Consider the following 17873-nt stretch of genomic DNA (forward strand, 5'->3'; position numbering starts at 1 on the left):
AGAAGGATGAATCTGGAAAAGATCATGGAGCTTTAGAGCTTAGAGAGATGAGGCCATTTAATTTAAGCCAATCTTTCCCTAACTTTATAGATAAGAAAACAGGGACCCTTGGAAATTAAATGACTTGGTCAAGATCACATAGTAAGCATCAGAGGCAGTATTTGAACAACTGATTATTTGGATGAAGGAATAATGTTACATTTGTAGGCAACATAAAATTTGAGAGGGAGGAATACAAGGTCTTTGGTAGACTAAAATTATGAGACAAGTCAAATTTTAATAATTTAATAGGGAGATATCTATATCTATATATATATAGATATATACACATATATAATTATACACTTGGAATCAAAGAATATATTTAATGAATCTAGAGTGGGGACAGGTATGACCTAGACTGTAGATTCCACAAAAAGATCTGAGTTTTTCATCATATAGTATGAATCTTCTGACTTTAGAGAAAATTCATGCATCATACTGTACTGCCATGTTGTTGATTTTGGTCCTGAGCATGGGGATATTTAGGAATAGGGGAACTTCTTGACCCCCCCCCCCCCCATTGGTATCATAGAAGTCAGATAGACCTTATGGTCTCCAATTTTTTTTTTTTTTTAGGTTTTTGCAAGGCAAATGGGGTTAAGTGGCTTGCCCAAGGCCACACGGCTAGGTAATTATTAAGTGTCTGAGACCGAATTTGAACCCAGGAACTCCTGACTCCAGGGCCGGTGCTTTATCCACTGCGCCACCTAGCTGCCCCTATGGTCTCCAGTTTGGACCAGGGAGATATGTCTTTTCTTTGCTAAGTCATAACTGGGGTTTGGGATGGAAACACTACACCGTTGTTTAGTTTATAAAAATCATCTGGAGAATTCCATACTGGAGGTGGAGATGAGAGGGAAGGAGTGAGGAAGGGAGGGAGCATGGTAGGGAGGGGGAACAAGTGAAAGAGAGGGAGACAGACCAAGAGACAAATAGAGACAGGGAGTGAGAGAGAGTTAAGGGGGGGGGGAGAGAGAGAGAGAGAGAGAGAGAGAGAGAGAGAGAGAGAGAGAGAGAGAGAGAGAGATATCTTTAGATATATATGTATATAGGGGTGTGTGTGTGTGTGTGTGTGTGTGTGTGTGTGTGTGTGTGTGTAGAGGCCTACACAGTTTCACAAGTTTTTCTTCCTGGAGGTCTCCTGGGTGGTTCTCCTAAACTCAACTGTGGGGCCAGGCCATAATTATGGATGAATGATGAACAGAGTCATTTGGATGGAACAAGAACTAGCTTTGACCCTTACCCAGGCTTTGCTTGAACAGTGGTCCAGTAAGCCAAAGCCACAGAGGAATGAGGCTTGGTTTCTCATTCCTGTATCTTGGACTCTTTCATATCCCTCACTCTCCACATGTGAACAGCACAAGACTTAGGAACCTGGCTGTTTTAATTTACTCCTTGCTCCTCATTCCTGGCAATGAAAATTATGCCTTTAAAAAATACTGAAGTTCTTTTCAAAAACATTATTATTATATCCCCAATACTCCCTAGCTCACCCCTTCCTCTGCTTAAATACTCCCATGTGACAAAGTTCAGTTTATCAAAACAAACATATTATCCAAATCTGTCAAAGTTTGTCTGATTTAGCACCTGTATTCCATCATCTTTCTTCTAAGAGACTGCAGGCTTGCTTTACTAGTAATCCTTTCAAGTTAAGATATGGCACTGCTGTGACCATATTTCTAAAGTCTCATTGTTGCTTTATTTATATTAATGTGGTCATCCAGCCAATTGTTCTGGTTCTACAGCCATTCTTATTTATTTTTATTTAAGGCAATGGGGTTAAGTGACTTGCCCAAGGTCATACAGGTAGGTAATCATTAAGTGTCTGAGGTTGGATTTGAACTCAGGTCCTACTGACTCCAGGGCCGGTGCTCTGTCCACTGTGCCACCTAGCTGCCCTGGTCCACTATTTCTTGCCCCACCCACTCCCTCTATCCTTTTTCTTCTGTTCTGACCAGTCCTTCCTGGAAAACATAGAAGTCTTATGTGGATATGTGGGTAAGTGAATGGATGGATGGATGGATGAATATCTAGATAGATTAAATCCTCTTTCAGGCAACAAATATTTATTGAGATCCTATTGTATATCCAGACTACCATGAACAGTTACCTAATGGAACTAAAGAAAGGAAAACAATGACAAGAACAACAAAAACTGGTTTCTGGCCTGAAGAAGCTCACATTCTAAAGGGCTGGGGCAGGGAGGCAGGGAAGACAACTTTAGAAACAACTCAAGTATAAAAAATATATATATACAGTGTTAACTGGAGAGTATCTTGGAAGCATTAGCAGTGATGGGGGTGGGGAGGGGGGAATGACCAGGAGAGGATTGCAGAAGATGAGTCTTGAACGGAGTCTGAAAGGAAGCCAGGGAAACCATTTTTGGAAATGTCAGGAAATAGCATGTTTGAAGGTAGCTATTGCTAGATTGCAAAGTACATATTGGTAAGTAAAGTATAGAAGACTGTAAATGTAGGAAGGACAAAGTTATTAATGACTTTAAAACCAAAAAGATGATTTTAGATTTAACTAGGTAAGTAAAGAGGGATTCATGGAAGTTTTATTGAGTAAGAATTGGCACAGTCAATTCTGGAGAGCTTTAGGAAGATTAATTACTTTTGTACCTGAGTGGAGAATGGGATTGAAATGGGGAGAAAACTGAGAAAGGGAGATTACTTAAAAGACATGAGTGATGAGGGCTTCATTTAGGAGGTGACTGTAAATGGTGAGAACATTTGAGATATTGTGAAGATGAAATGAAATGATTTGGTATTAGAATAAATATGTGGACTGAATGTGAAAGAAAAATTGATAATATCACTAAGATTGTGTGGGTGGGGGTGACTGGGAGGATGATAGTATCCTCAATGGAAATGGGGAAGGACAGAAAAGGCAAGAGTTTTTGGGGAAAGATAATGAGTTCTGTTTTAGATATGGTAATTCTGATATGTCCAAAAGACAGTTCACAACATTAGACTGAAGCTTTGCAAAGACATTTGGGAGTCATATGCATAGAGGTTAATTGAACACCTTAATATAAAGGGAGAAGAGAAGAATAGAATACAAATGTACACACCCATGGTTAGAAGACTTGGGCAGGATGAGGATCCAGCAAAGGAGATGGAAGAGGAATGGTGAATTAGAGAGGAGAAAGACCTAGATTCTCTAGGCACAAACATAGAGAGGTGAGGACATACAGAAAAGACTGATCAGTGCCAGAGGCTTCAGAGAAGTCAAGAGGGATGAAGTTTGAGAAAGAGCCATTCTATTTGTCAATTAAGAGATTATTTATGACCTAGGAGAGAGCAGTTTTAAGTTGAATGATGAATCTGGAAGCCAGATTGCTGAGAATTAAGAGTACAAGAGGACAGGAAGTAGAAGCACCAAGGATAGCCTGTTTTCTCAAGGAGTTTAGGGGAGAAGGGGTTGAGAGAAGGGAAAAATAAAGGATAATAGGGGATAGTCAGATGATATGAGGATTCTTAAAGAATGGGTGCATTTGTGGGCGGCTAGGTGGCACAGTGGATAAAGCACCAGCCCTGGAGTCAGGAGTACCTGGGTTCAAATCCGGTCTCAGACACTTAATAATTACCTAGCTGTGTGGCCTTGGGCAAGCCACTTAACCCCATTGCCTAGCAAAAACCTAAAAAAAAAATGGGTGCATTTGTAAGTAGCAGGGCATATTAATAAGAATAGAAATGATAGGAAGAGACAGGATCAAGGATACATGTAGAGGGATTTGCTTTGGCAAGCACAAGAATCCTTCTTCATAAGAGAAAGCAATGAAAAAGAGAGTGGGGGAAGACATCAGCCCGGAGTTTTAGTCATATTTCTACCACTCACTTTTCGACTTTTGGCTTTTAAATTGTTTTCTTTGAAATTCCTCCCCTGCCAGTTGGCTCCTGGGGGTAAGGGTTGTCCAAATGAGATCAATACTTTCCCTGAAAGAAGTGTATTCTCTTATGTACCAAGGCCAGATTGTGGCCATGAAAGACCAGGGATTGAAAACTAGTGAGCAGTTGATCAGGGTGATTTGTCCAACTGTTTACTTGCCTGTCTGTCAGTGACTCTGGTGATCTTTTGGTCCTGTTTGGCAAGATACTATGCAGATTCTATTCTGAGTGAAAGGGTGTTTCTTGGTTCTCATGGGTGTAGAATAATTTGAATGATGCCATTCCTTACCTCCACAGTGTGTGATGAGCACTCAGACTACAAAGATGCCAAGTTGCTTTATCGTTTCCGCAAGGATGATGGGACTTTCCCTTTAAATAAGGATGTCAAAGTGTTTCTTCGAGGCCAGAGTCTGTATGAAGCGTATGTAGTGGGGTGGGAGAGGGGGCTGGGGAAAAAGGGAATGTTTTGGGAGGAGGATTTGAGATTGGAATTAATTTTAGCTGCCATTTTCTCAGAGTAGCGCTGGAACCCTCCTTGACATCAAAAGACTCCATTAACTTTTGTTCTCCTTTCTATACCAACCCCTCCCCCCATTTCCAGAAATATTTTCCCACATGTGAGCACATTTTCCTGCATATTTGAGCATGCCTGTTTTTAGTGTATATGTCTATATGCTTGTTGACACATGAGAGAACCTATGTGCAGTGTCCATATGAATGTATCAGTATCCTTTTGTATGTCTGCCTTCAGAATCCATGGGAATATGTACATATATATGTATACATATATATCAATCTACATGTGACTATGTCTTTTTCTTCTGTTTACATGAGTATATTTATGCTTAGTGTATAGGAGGGCATTACCTAGACCAGCACCTGCTTGTGCCTTCTCTTATTTCCCCTCCTTTCTTTTCTGGGAAGTTGCCACTTCTTGTAGCTCTGTCTGTTAATTTTATATACTACCTCCTTTGTTGATTTCTACAAACATGCCCCGATTTTTCCCATTTTCAAAAAACTTGACCATGCTAACCTTTGAAAATAAAGTTTATATCTCTCTTTCCTTCCACAGACAAATTCTAGAAAACAATTTTTAGACTCATTGTTTTAGTTTTCCCATCTTCTACTCACTTGCTTGTGACTTCCTTGGTTCAACTATCACTTCTAAAAAGATGACTCTCAGATTTATATATCCAGCCCAGTCTCTCTTTTGAACTCCTGTACTGTCTCACTAACTATTGGATTTTTCTAAATGGATTACTTAGGCACCTCAAACTCAAAATCTTGTCTAAAATCAATTAATTTTTTAATCAGTCTTGAAACAGGCTTTTCTTCTGAGTTCCATATTTCAGTGGAGGGTTATATAATCTTTTTAGTCACAAAAATTCTGAAACTAGATTTCATTCTTGATTTTAACTTTCACCCTACATGTCCAATCAGTTGCAAAGTGATTTTGAAATAGTCCACAGTACAGTTAACTTTTGGAACTGGGTTGGACCAGCTTTATTTATTTATGTATGTATGTATGTATGTTTTTGTGAGGCAAATGGGGTTAAGTGGCTTGCCCAAGGCCACAAAGCTAGGTAATTATTAAGTGTCTGATGCCAGATTTGAACTCGGGTACTCCTGACTCCAGGGACGGTGCTCTATCCACTGTGCCACCTAGCTGCCCCTGCAAAGTGATTTAAATTCCATTTCCATTCTCTCTTTTATATACCTTTCTCTGTTCACATGACCAATCACCCCAGTTTGTGTCTATCTTGCTTAAGCTCTGGCAATAGCCTCCTAATTAGCATTTACCATTTCCTCCTTTTTCAATCCATCTTCCACACAACTGTCAATGTAATATTCTAAAAGTACTCATCTGGTCATGTCAGTCCCCCTTTTAAAAAGTTCTAGTGACTCCTCTTGCCTCTAGAATAATATATAACCTTCCTTTGGCATTTCAAACCCATCTCAGCCTGTCTCTACTCTTCTATTCCTGGGTTATAACACTTTACTTGTTTTTACACAGTTCACCTTTCAGACAAACAGACCTTTTGAAGTTTGTCATATACAACAAGTCATTTCTTGTATCCATGGCTTTGCACATGATGACACATTGTGCCTGAAATCCTGTTCTTCCTTATGTCTGCCTTGTAGAACCCTATACTCTCTTCAAGATGTATCTCAAATTTAGACATTTTCTATAATAGGTGTTTCTTGATTTCTCTAGTTAGAGCTTCCTATAACCCAAACTGTCATAGTAATCCTACTTATTTTGTATATTTTTCTATTTATCTGAATATGTTGTTTTCTCTAAGTAGATATAAGCTCTTTGATGCCTGAGATGTTTCATTTTTTTCTTTATATTCTGACATAAAAATGCTCAATTGATTCTTATCCAGTTTAATTGAATATTGAGGATGAAGCAACTCTGGTAGATTTGGAGTCAGTGAACCTGGGTTCAAATACAGCTCTGTCACTTACTACATACTAGACCTCAAATATGTCATGGCTTCTCTCTGGGCCTTTTTCCTGATCTATAAAGTGAGAATAACTAGACTAGTTAGTCTCCAAAGTCCTTTCTAACTCCAAATTCATGGTCCCATGATCTGTAAAATGAAGTTTTAGTTCTGAATCTATGACCCCATAGCTGCCTACAAAGTGACCATGTGAGTAAATGGGCAGTATACACGTGTGTCTGTATTATCTGAGGGAACATCTCTTCGGACAGCTGAGCATTGAGTATGTATGCCTCATGCATGTGAGTGTGAGATCTACCTTTCTTTAGTGTCCATGTGAGCTGTGCCCATGTGCATTGTGCATGTGATCATCTCTGTGTGTATGTGTGTGACCCTGTCTTTTTTTTTTTGTTTGTTTTTGCAAGGCTTGCCCAAGGCCACACAGCTAGGTAATTATTAAGTGTCTGAGGCTGGATTTGAACTCAAGTACTCCTGACTCCAAGGCCAGTGCTCTAATCCGCTGCGCCACCTGGCTGCCCCGACCCTGTCTTTCTTTACTCCAATTTTCTGAGTTCATTTTTAGAAGAACCAGAGGATCCACAGACCAGGGGCTCCCTCTGCTGACCATCTCTAAGAATGCAAGTAGCTGTAATTAATCTTGCTCCATCACTTTCCTGGGGATGCTAAAGATCAACCCCTCTGATGGCTGGTCCTAGAGGCAAGTGCCCCAAGATATTCACCTTGGCAGGATTGGGAGAGAGTCATCAGCTGGACAGCGAGACCAATCCTTCTTCTTTGAGGTGCCTAGGTCTTTAAGCTATATTGCTTACAAGAGTGTTTGACAGAGTAGTCTTCTACTTATTTCTGTCCAGCTGAAAACACATTTATACATGCTTGGATGCATGTACACACACACACACACACACACAAATAACAAACAAAAAGTGACATTCCACACTTTTTTATTAAAGAACTTTGTATTTTTCATAAGCATTAGTATCATTTTCATCCCAGAATATCTCTATGAAGTAGACAGGGCATGTATTTTTATCCCTATTTTATAATTACAGAAACTGAGTATCATTTTTCTCAGTCACAAAATATAGTGGTAGAGCTGATACTGCAGGTCAAGTCAGCAGACTCCTAATATTTTTGCTTTAGCACATGATCTTCCCTGAACCCTGATCCCAGCTCTATTACAAATTTATTGTGTGATTTTGGGCACTAATCATTCCCCCTCTTTTGTAGAATGAGGATTAGAATAGCTGTTACCATGTCCAACTCACAGTGGATCTCCAAAATTACACTGAATATCCAAGAAGCTAGTAGATTTAAAAGCAGCATATTTATTATAAAGTACTGTAAGAAAAACTATTGAATGGTTGGGAGATAGAGGGTGGGAGGTATACTCATTTCAGTGTGACCTCTCTGTTTAGGCTGGTGAGTGCAGATGACTCAATCCTTAAGGTTCGTGAGGAAAAATCTGTCAGGTACCAGCGGGCTTTCCTGGGCTGTGAGATGGTGGATTGGCTCGCTCAGGAAGGAGAAGCAGCTAGCAGGAAGGAAGCTGTGGAGCTGTGCCGAACTCTTCTGGAACATGGGATCATTCAACATGGTGAGGGAGAAGAGAGGATGAAGTACAAGGAGACTGGTGTGAAGGGACAATTTAACAGTTAGACAAGTATAGCTTCCTTGCCCTGTACCCTCACTGAAGTTCTTATACAATGTGTCATGACTCCTACATTGAAAGAGTTGCAGTGAATATCTTCAAGGAATGCCACACTAAAGGAGAATTTCAGTCACTAGAAAATAATAAATGCTTTAGTAAATCTTCACAGCTAGTTCCTGTAGGACTGGTCCTATGAAGACAAAGGAAAAGTCCCAAGCCTTACCTTCAAGGAACTTCTTTTGGTTGGGAAGACCAAGCTTTTACACATGGAATAAGTCAAGACAAGAGAATTTTGGTCCAGGGATATTGTATTAGAAACCAGTGATCAGAACTGTGGGAAGCTAAAGAAAAGAAAGGGGATGCCAGTGAGGTCAGGAAGTAGCATTCTAGTTAAATCAAGCATAGGATGAAAAATATAAAGATTGGAAGAGATTTTTGAGGCCCATTCCCTCATTTTCTAAAACAGAGTGTGTAGTGGCTTGCCCAAAACCACATAGTGAGTTTAAGAGTTTGAGATGGAATGTAACTCAGGCTTTCCTGACTCTGAAGAACAGTCTCCTTCACAAGTGAGGAGAACTGTTTGGAGGAAAGGTTGTTTTGGGAACTAGAGACTCTCCAGTGCCCTAATCACATTTCAGAGGTGATCATGGAAGAGGCTAAGTCTGAAAGGGAGGGAGAAAGAGGGAACAGGGAGGAGAATCAGGGACTATCTCTAGCCTTTGTGACCTCTCCTCTCTCTTTGTCCAGTTTCAACCAAACACCACTTCTTTGACAGCAATCTCCTCTACCAGTTCCGGATCAACTTCCGTAGGCGGAGGCGACTGACAGAGATTCTGACTGACAACCTCCGAACTCTCCCTGAGAGTCCTGATAGCCCCTTCTGTCTTCGAAAGCTCAACCCTGACCAGGGCAATACCAGCTTCCTCTCAGGTGACTGGTCAGGAGCATCCAATCCCTCAGGGGAGGGATGTTAATTGGCACATTGCTACCCATTCTTAATTTTTTCACATAATGATCTTATCTTTTTCCCTATCTAGCTGAGTTCCTTGCTTCTGAAAATAGAGCCATGACACATGGGTCTCAGAGATAGGTAGAGATGCTTTATTTATATGTTTTTCAACATGAATACTGTACATGTTGCATAGAAGCCAATGGAATTTTGAATTATCTATGAATCTAATTTATTCAATATAAAACACCAGGAATCCTCTACCCTTAATCTCTGCTGCCAGGTTCCAAGTATCTCATCCAGAGAAAGTTTTGGATTGAACTCTTGTCAGGATACCATGTCTCATGAAAAATGGGGTGCAAAATGTGCCTGGTTGGGAGAAGGCAGACCTCTCTGAGCTTAACTACTTTCTTTTATCACCCCCTCCCCTAACCAAGGCCTTATTTTTTTTTCTTCCAGTTCAGCCCAACAAGGAAATCAAAGTGGTCTCAGCTGTCAGGAGAAGCAGTGTCACTAGCATAGCGGGGGGCGCTGGTCCCTACTACAACAGTCCACCTCTTCTGGGACTCCCACCAGGCTCTGAATGCAACCCCAAGTCAGGTGAGTCCCTGTCCATCTTTTGGTGGCAATTTAGTGGTGAGGTAGAGGAGAAAGAGTCCTAAAGTCCACATTAGAAATATTGAGGTCTATTTCTTTGTCTGCCACCCACTTGCTTTGTGATCTTGGGCAAGTTGAACACAACTCTACTAGTTAGCATTATTGTTGTGATTCTTTCAAAGGGGATTTCCTAAGTTCTTCATCAAGAACTTAGTTCTTCAAAATGTCACTAGATGGCATGACTAGAGAGGCAGAGTTCCAGGCCTGGGGTTGAGATAGTGTCCATCCTCTGTTCATAAGATGCTATCACTGGGGTGAGGTAGATATGACCTTGACTAACCCATGCATTCATACAGACACAGTTATAAAGAGATAAACAAATAGTAATCACAGACTCCCAAAGGTAAACATACCCACACACTTACCTGCAAAATCATACATGTTCATACAAATATCCAATTGTAGAATATATTTATAGTACCCAATTGTCAGGGACCATTTGTATCTTTCTTTGAATCACCCAGAGGAACCTGGCATTTTGGGCAGGAGTGAGTGAATGAATGACTCACTCCTTGTGCCATGATTGGAGGTAATGTGCTATAGGCACAGGTTTTGCTGAAACCTGCAGCTTTATTTTTCTTAAAATGCAGATCTCTAGTTCTTTGGGTCAGTATTTCCCTCCAAGTCTTCATAAGTACCTGAATGTAATAGTTAGGCCACTTTCTTAGTAGGTAAGGAAATGTTTCCCTTGAGAAAAATGTTGAGAATAAATTAAAAGACATGACCAGATTGGTGGGCTTCCCAAAACAAAAGGGTGGCATCATTCCTTATTTGTTTCTATGGGCATCTTTTTTTTTTTTTGCAAGGCTTAAGTGATTTGTATAAGGTCGCACAGCTAGATAATTATTAAGTGTGTCAGGCCAGATTTGAATTCAGGTCCTCCTGATTCCAGGACTGGTGCTCTATCCACTGCATCACTTAGCTGCCCCTATATGGGAATTCTTAAACTCTAACTAAACTACTTCTTCCACATTAGTGCTGAAGAGACAGGTAACCAGTGAGGAACTGTTGTCCCCAGGAGCCCCTTATGTAAAGAAGACTCTCACAGTAAGTGGATAGTTGTAATTAGAAATTGTGATACCTAGAGAAAGTTTTGGTTGCAGTGGTTGCTCTGACCATGGATGTAATTATGCCAGGAGAGGGAGTGATCTCTCCAGGAGGAAATCTGATTCATGCCTTAGAGGTTTGGGGATCAAGAGGTTTTGGGAATCTATTGTTTTAGAACAGTCGAACCTTAGAAAGGGAATGCTGGAGATGGTAGTCTGAGGGCAGTCATGCTATGGATGGGTTTGTAAAGAGGGAAAGAAGTCATTGGGGAAAAACAACAACCCCTTCCCAAATCATTACCCCTATCAGCTGCCATGTTGGTGCTGTGGCACAAAATCTGAGTTTCCCAACATTAGATTTGAGAATAGGTCCATGAAGCCTGGAAGGACAGGAAGCTGAAAAAGAATCTAGAATGGACCTTTGTGAAGCCATTCTGTTATATTTGCTTTCTCTCTTCCCTTTCCCTTCTCTACCTGCCCTGCTATCCTTAAATTTTTTTTTAGGTTTTTGCAAGGCAAATGGGGTTAAGTGGCTTGCCCAAGGCCACACATCTGAGTAATTATTAAGTGTCTGAGACCAGATTTGAACCCAGGTACTCCTGACTCCAGGGCCGGTGCATTATCCACTATGCCACCTAGCCACCCCATCCTTAATTTTTTTTTAAAAAACTTCTCACTTTATTGTAGGCAAGTAGGAAGCTGAATAATATAATGGAAAGAACATTGAATCAAGTAGAAAAACTGAACTCCAGTGTCAACCATCCACTATGTGACCTTGAGGAAGTCATTTCTCAATTTCTAGAACTCAGGTTTCTTCATCTGTAAAATGAAGGAATTGGATTTGATGACTGATTTCTGAGCTCAGTTTGAGCTCTAAAATTTTACATTTCTAAAACTTGGGTCAATTTGATTGAACAGGTTGCTGACACCCCTCTTCCATCCCCTCACCCCCACCTCCATGTTGATGTCAGCTTTGGAGGGCTATGGCCAAGGGGTTCAAGGGGATATTGCATGATAGCTCACTGGAGTTGGAGTTAGCAGGCTTGAATTTAAATTCTATGTTTTAACACCTCTTAGCTTCAGGACAATGAATAAGTTACTTAGCCTATCTGAACTTCAGTTTCCTCATCCATAGAAGGGTAGATTGTGCTACTTCTTTCAAAGAATTGTTGTAAATAAATCATTAGGCAAATGTGAGTTTTCCTATTGCATATCCTTAGTTCTGTTAGTCATGATTTCTATCAACTACTTGGATGAAGGCATTGATGGTACATTTGTCAAAATATTTGAAGACATGAAGTTTGGGAAAGTGGCTTAACAAAAGACTTTGATAGGCTAAAAAGAGAAGCAGAAGGAAATAAGATAAAATATCATAGGAATGAAAATAAACCTACCCTTGGGTTCAAAAAATGAATTTTCCAAATTTAGGATGAGGAAGACATGGCTAGGCAATCTTTTTTTTATTATTATTATTATTTTTTTTACAAGGCAAATGGGGTTAAGTGGCTTGCCCAAGGCCACACAGCTAGGTAATTATTAAGTGTCTGAGACCGGTTTTGAACCCAGGTACTCCTGACTCCAAGGCTGGTGCTTTATCCACTGCACCACCTAGCCGCCCTTTTTTTTATTATTCTTTGAAAAGCTCAGTATGAGTCAATAGTAAAACATTGCAACCAAAAAGCCAATGCTATATATTAAATGAAGGATTGTATCTGATATTCTATGCCCTGGTCACCTGTATCTAGTGGATTGTATTCAATTCTGGTGACACTTTTTTAGGAAAGACATAAATAATTTGAATAGTGCCCAGAAGGGGACAATCAGGATAATGAATGGGCTAGAAAACACCAGACAAGGATCAACTAAAGGAACCAAGGGTATTTGGGTAGGAGAAGAGAAGAAACTGCAATCACTGTTAAGTAATTGAAGGGCTATCATGTATAAGGAATAACCTTGTTCTGCTTGGTCCCATAGGACAGAGCTAGGAGCATTAGGTGGAAATTTTACCCATAGGCAGATTAAGGTTTGATGTTAAGGAAAGCTATGTTTTAAAAAAAATAACATACTTAAGAAAAAATTTTCTTTTAGATCTCTGTGCCAAATCTCAGGTTAAGAGCGATGGCCCCTGCCATTAGGAAACTTCTAAACTATTTTGAAAGGGACAGGATCCACAATCTAGTAGAGGAGTGTTGACCTTAACTGTTCCCACATAGTCTCTTGGTTCCATTCTGCCTTTCCTCTTTGTATTTTTGGTAATGCGGTCTACCATCTTGATACTCTGTACTGATCCAAGGATTCTGCGACTGGTAAGCACCTCATATTGTATCATAGTCACCAGTCCAAAAATTTAGACCTGCATGAGGTCCTTATTGGCCATCTGGTTCAACCCTCATCTTAAAGTTGAAGAAAAAAGGCCTAAAATGACTTATTTGAGATCCATCAGATAAGATAGTAAGTGGCAGATTCAAGATTTGAACCCAGGGCCTCTGATTCCAAATCCTGCCTTCTTTCAATTGCACCGTTATATGGCATTAATCTTTTGCCTTCTCCTTTCAGATTGTAGGGGATGCTGTGGGTTGGGGTTTTGTAGTTCGAGGAGGAAGACCCTGTCATATCCAGGCTGTGGATCCTGGAGGCCCAGCTGCTGCTGCAGGCATGAAGGTACATCAAGAATGGGCTTGTAGGGGTGGCTAGGTGGCACAGTGGATAGAGCACCAGCCCTGGAGTCAGGAGTACCTGAGTTCAAATCTGGCCTCAGACACTTGATAATTGCCTAGCTGTGTGACCTTGGGCAAGTCACTGAATCCCATTGCCTTGCAAAAAAAAAAACAAAAAACAAAAAAAGAATGGGTTTGTAGGGGAGACTTGAGTTTTTCCTGTGCATTTTTTCTGTAATCTGTTTCCATGGGCTATAGGAGGTTGAGCTCAAGAATGGGTATTGTGAGCATAGGATTATACTTGAGTCTAGTTTACTGTCAGTTATGAAAGTGATTCATGACAAACTGAGATTCTCCCAAGGAAAAGCTTGGAGTCATGGAGTGCTATTCTAGACTTTTCCCCCCTTTTTGTCTCTTTTGTTTTACTCACCTCTTTCCCTTCTTTCTCTTCTCTTTCCTTCTCTTCTCTCAAATCTTCTGTTTTCCCTTTTGTTCCTCCCCTTTCTTTTCCTTCCCTTCCTCTCCCATCATATCCTCTTCTCTCTTTTCTCCTTTCTTTTCTTTTTTCCCTATTTTTTCCCTTTCCACTCTTCTGAGTTGAGTAAGAAAAGGAAAACACAGTCAGGTGGAACAAGACAAGTTGCCCTTTGGACCAAATGACCACTGGTTCAATATAAATAGAAAAAAATTAGACTAAAAATAAAAACATTGGTTTCTTGGAATTGGATAGAAGATGGAATCCACCTTTTTCATAGCCAACTGGGTCCATTCCTGATAGGTCAGGCCAAGTGTCTTATCAAATGAAAGGCAGTATTTCTTAGTGGAAAGGACATAGGTCTAGAAACCAGAACAACAGTATCCTTGTTGTGGGTCTATGACCCAAAGCCACTCCTCTTCTAAGAATAAATATATCCTGTTAATCCTTAACCCTGGGAAAGGATCCACAAGGCAGGTTCATCCTAGGTCTTTTCCAAAATTCTATTGAGCACATGGCCCAGGATCCTGTAGGAGAGAGAGTAAGCTTTCTGGGAGAGAAGGTATATAGAATCTCTTGTCTCAGTACAATATATCTGAGCTGAGGGTCTACTTGATGGGAGAGGAAACAGCCACCTAAAGAAGAGGTTTAAATGAAATTATTTTGGAGCTAAAGTCTTTACCACATCATGTTTAAACCAAATGAACAATCATGACCTCTTCCTCCTGTAGACCTGTTCTGACCTTAGCAAATACTCCATGGGTACTCATCAGAAGAGCCAAATGGCTTTGAGACCCAGACTTGTTTCCAGTAGACATCATGGCCCATTTCCCCCAACTTCAGTGTGCCCCAGGTCCTTTTTCTCTTCGATCCAGGTATGCCAGTTTGTGATCTCAGTGAATGGAATTTTGGTACTACATCTGGACTACCAGACAGTCAGCAGCCTCATTGTGACGGGGCCACGAACACTGATTATGGAAATTATGGAAGACATAGAATGAAGGGTGCCTGAGAACAACCTTCCTCTGCTCCCTCCTTTGCCACCCAGGATGAACTCTAAGACCATCAAAAATGCTAGATTAAAATGTATGTGAAGTTGTAGATGTAACTTTAGAGAGAATTTCCAAAGATCTGAGAATGATCGAGTTGCTTATTATATAAACATCTATTGAGTTATCTATTACATGCAAAGCTCTCTTTTGGTATTATTGTGGACACAGAAATGGGTAAGACATGCTCCTGTCCAGTACGGATGATATTGTGTATGAATGTGTGCATGCATATGTGTATGTAAAAATACATGTCTACATACATACATATACATTCATATGGATACATGTGAAATGTATGTATTATATGTACTACATGTGACTGTATAGATATAGTAGAAGGCAGGATGTAATTAAAGATTATAAGAGAGAATCAAATATACAGTTTGAAGGAATCAGAAAAGATAGAAATCACTTCAGTTTAAAGAGATTGATCCAGGAGGCATTATAGGCAAGGTGACCTTTTTTTTTTTAGGTTTTTTTTGCAAGGCAAATGGGGTTAAGTGGCTTGCCCAAGGCCACACAGCTAGGTAATTATTAAGTGTCTGAGACCGGATTTGAACCCAAGTACTCCTGACTCCAGGGCTGGTGTTTTATCCACTGCACCACTGAGCCGCCCCAACTGCGCCACCTAGCCGCCCCATGCAAGGTGACCTTTTTACAGGAACTTTCCAAAGAGTTCCAGAGCTGCCTCTTGCTTTGTCCAGAGATGTGTCCAGAGATGAACCAATTTACATAAGAGAACGTGGGACTAAAAATCTGACCACCAGGATCCCAGTTCTGACTCATACTTCTAGGAATTTCCCTCCTGAGTCTGTGGAATAGGGATGTTAATTCCCACTCTGGTCCTTTCTCACTGAGTTCTTGTGAGGCTCAAATGAGAAAGTATTTGGAAATGTGAATTGTGGAGTTAAAAGAGCTATAAGAAGATAAGGCCCATAGAATTGAAGAAAAATGGAGCAGGTGCTGTGCCCTGCCCCAAATCCTGGAGGTGACTGTCCCACTTCCTAAAACAACAGTCAAAGATAGAACTTGGACCCTCTGACCATTTGACCATGACCTTAATCTGGCATGCCACCAAAGGAGGAAGATTCTGGGTCATGAAGTCTTCATGATGTTCTTTGGCTTCTAATCCTCAGAGCTGATGACTTTCAGAGTTCTTAACACATATTGGGGAGAACTCTAATGGCAAGGGGTCTTGTTTAGTGGCTGCCTTCATATTTTGGCTCTGGATGACCCAGGAGCGTTCTGCAGTGATATTTCCTCACATTCTACCCAAGCACAATCAAATTAAGAACCTAGAGAAGTAATAGGAAAAAGATTTTTTTTTTACAGTAATAGAACCAGGCCAAGGGTGGCTGAGTGCCAGCAAGATAAGTGCTCTAAGAGATGGCTGGAGGGGCGGCTAGGTAGTGCAGTGGATAGAGCACTAGCCCTGGAGTCAGGAGTACCTGAGTTCAAATCTGGCCTCAGAAACTTAATAATTACCTAGCTGTGTGGCCTTGGGCAAGCCACTTAACCCCATTTGCCTTGCAAAATCCAAAAAAAAAAAAAAAAAAAAAGGAGAGATGGCTGGAGACCATGAGTTTAGGTCTAACCAATATTTACTATTGATGCTTTTTGTTTTGCTTGTTACTTTGGGATCATTTTCTTATATACCCTATGTCTCCCAACACATTGAATCTTCCCTTGTCACAAAGGAAATCAGTTAAGTGAAACCAAGCTGCTAAATAGTGTTGTCTGATAATATCTGATAGTGTCTGATAGTTGCTGGTAGTCCTCCACCTCTCTTCTAAAAGAAGTCAAGCATGTTTCATCCCCTGATCTCAGATGGTTCACTGAAATCAATCTGAATTCAGAATGTCATTTTTATTTGCACTTTGGTAGTTGTATTTTGTTTCCGTAGTGCTGCTTCCTTTATTCTGCATCACTTCACCCTAGTTTTCCCATGTTTTCTGGAATTATATTCACTTACTTATTTCCTCCATTCCTTCTTTTTCTCTTTTTTTCCTTTCTCTTTCCATTTCTATTTTCTCTTTTTTCCTTTTTATTTCTCTTTCCCATTTTTCCCTTTCTTTATTTTCTTCTTTCTTCCTTCCTTCATTCTTTTATTTCTTTTTCCCTTCCTTTCCTTCTTTCATTTCTTTGTTTCTTTGCCTTTTTTCCCTCCTCTTCATTTTGTTTTGTTTTTTTTTGGATCAAATTTGTGACTTCTTCAGGATAAGAAGTTCTTAATAATGAAACTACCTATGTTGACTTTCACCTGTTCACCTGCATATAGTCCTGAAGCATTGCCTGGAATAGGGGGTGGAGTGCTAGCAAGTTAATTAACTTGCTTAGGGCCATCATTCCAAGAGGAAAGGCTTGAATTCAAATCTTCTCTTGTTCTTTATTATGTACTATTATTCTATTGCATTCATACATCACAGTTTGGTTGATTATTAAACAATTGAAAATCACTCATTTGCATCTTTTTTTGTTATTATTGAATAAAGTTATGACTATTTAACAATATATGGCACCTTTTTCTTTTCCTTTCATTATTCTTTGTGTGTGTGTGTGTGTGTGTGTGTGTGTGTGTGTGTGTATTAGAGAGAATGTGTATTAGTCCAATATTTTGGTTTGACTGAATCAAAAGAGTATGAACAGTTGAGTAATTTCAGATAGTGTTTTGTAGACTTTGTTCTGTGTGTGTGTGTGTGTGTGTTGGATGGGGGTGGGAAGCAGAATCAGCAGTAAAGCAGTTCAGTGTGAGAGCACCTGTTCTCCCATCCCCTCTTTACTCCCAACTTCTTTAATTTTTTTTTAGGTTTTTGTAAGGCAAATGGGGTTAAGTGGCTTGCCCAAGGCCACACAGATAGGTAATTATTAAGTGTCTGAGACCTGATTTGAAAGCAGGTACTCCTGACTCCAAGGCCGGTGCTTTATCCACTATGCCACCTAGCTGCCCCTTTACTCCCAACTTCTTGATGCTCAGAATAGGGAGCTCCAA

At 40.3% G+C, this 17873-nt stretch overlaps 1 protein-coding gene across 2 annotated transcripts in view; it reads left to right on the forward strand.

Annotated features, from left to right (window-relative positions):
- LOC141505005 (DEP domain-containing mTOR-interacting protein-like) overlaps positions 1 to 17377 on the forward strand; it is a 30135-nt gene extending 12758 nt beyond the window's left edge. Inside the window, exons 3-9 of one of the 2 annotated variants that reach the window (XM_074210462.1) lie at positions 4233 to 4356; positions 7816 to 7994; positions 8796 to 8978; positions 9457 to 9597; positions 10631 to 10701; positions 13257 to 13361; positions 14708 to 17377. In XM_074210462.1, the coding sequence (XP_074066563.1) occupies positions 4233 to 4356; positions 7816 to 7994; positions 8796 to 8978; positions 9457 to 9597; positions 10631 to 10701; positions 13257 to 13361; positions 14708 to 14833 (929 nt within the window). In that variant the 3' untranslated portion in view covers positions 14834 to 17377. The remainder of the gene's footprint in view (positions 1 to 4232; positions 4357 to 7815; positions 7995 to 8795; positions 8979 to 9456; positions 9598 to 10630; positions 10702 to 13256; positions 13362 to 14707) is intronic. The other variant, XM_074210463.1, reaches the window with a different exon arrangement.
- Positions 17378 to 17873: the final 496 nt, after the last annotated feature.

The sequence above is a fragment of the Macrotis lagotis genome, chromosome 1, assembly GCF_037893015.1.
Source record: "Macrotis lagotis isolate mMagLag1 chromosome 1, bilby.v1.9.chrom.fasta, whole genome shotgun sequence".
Lineage (NCBI taxonomy): Eukaryota > Metazoa > Chordata > Mammalia > Peramelemorphia > Peramelidae > Macrotis > Macrotis lagotis.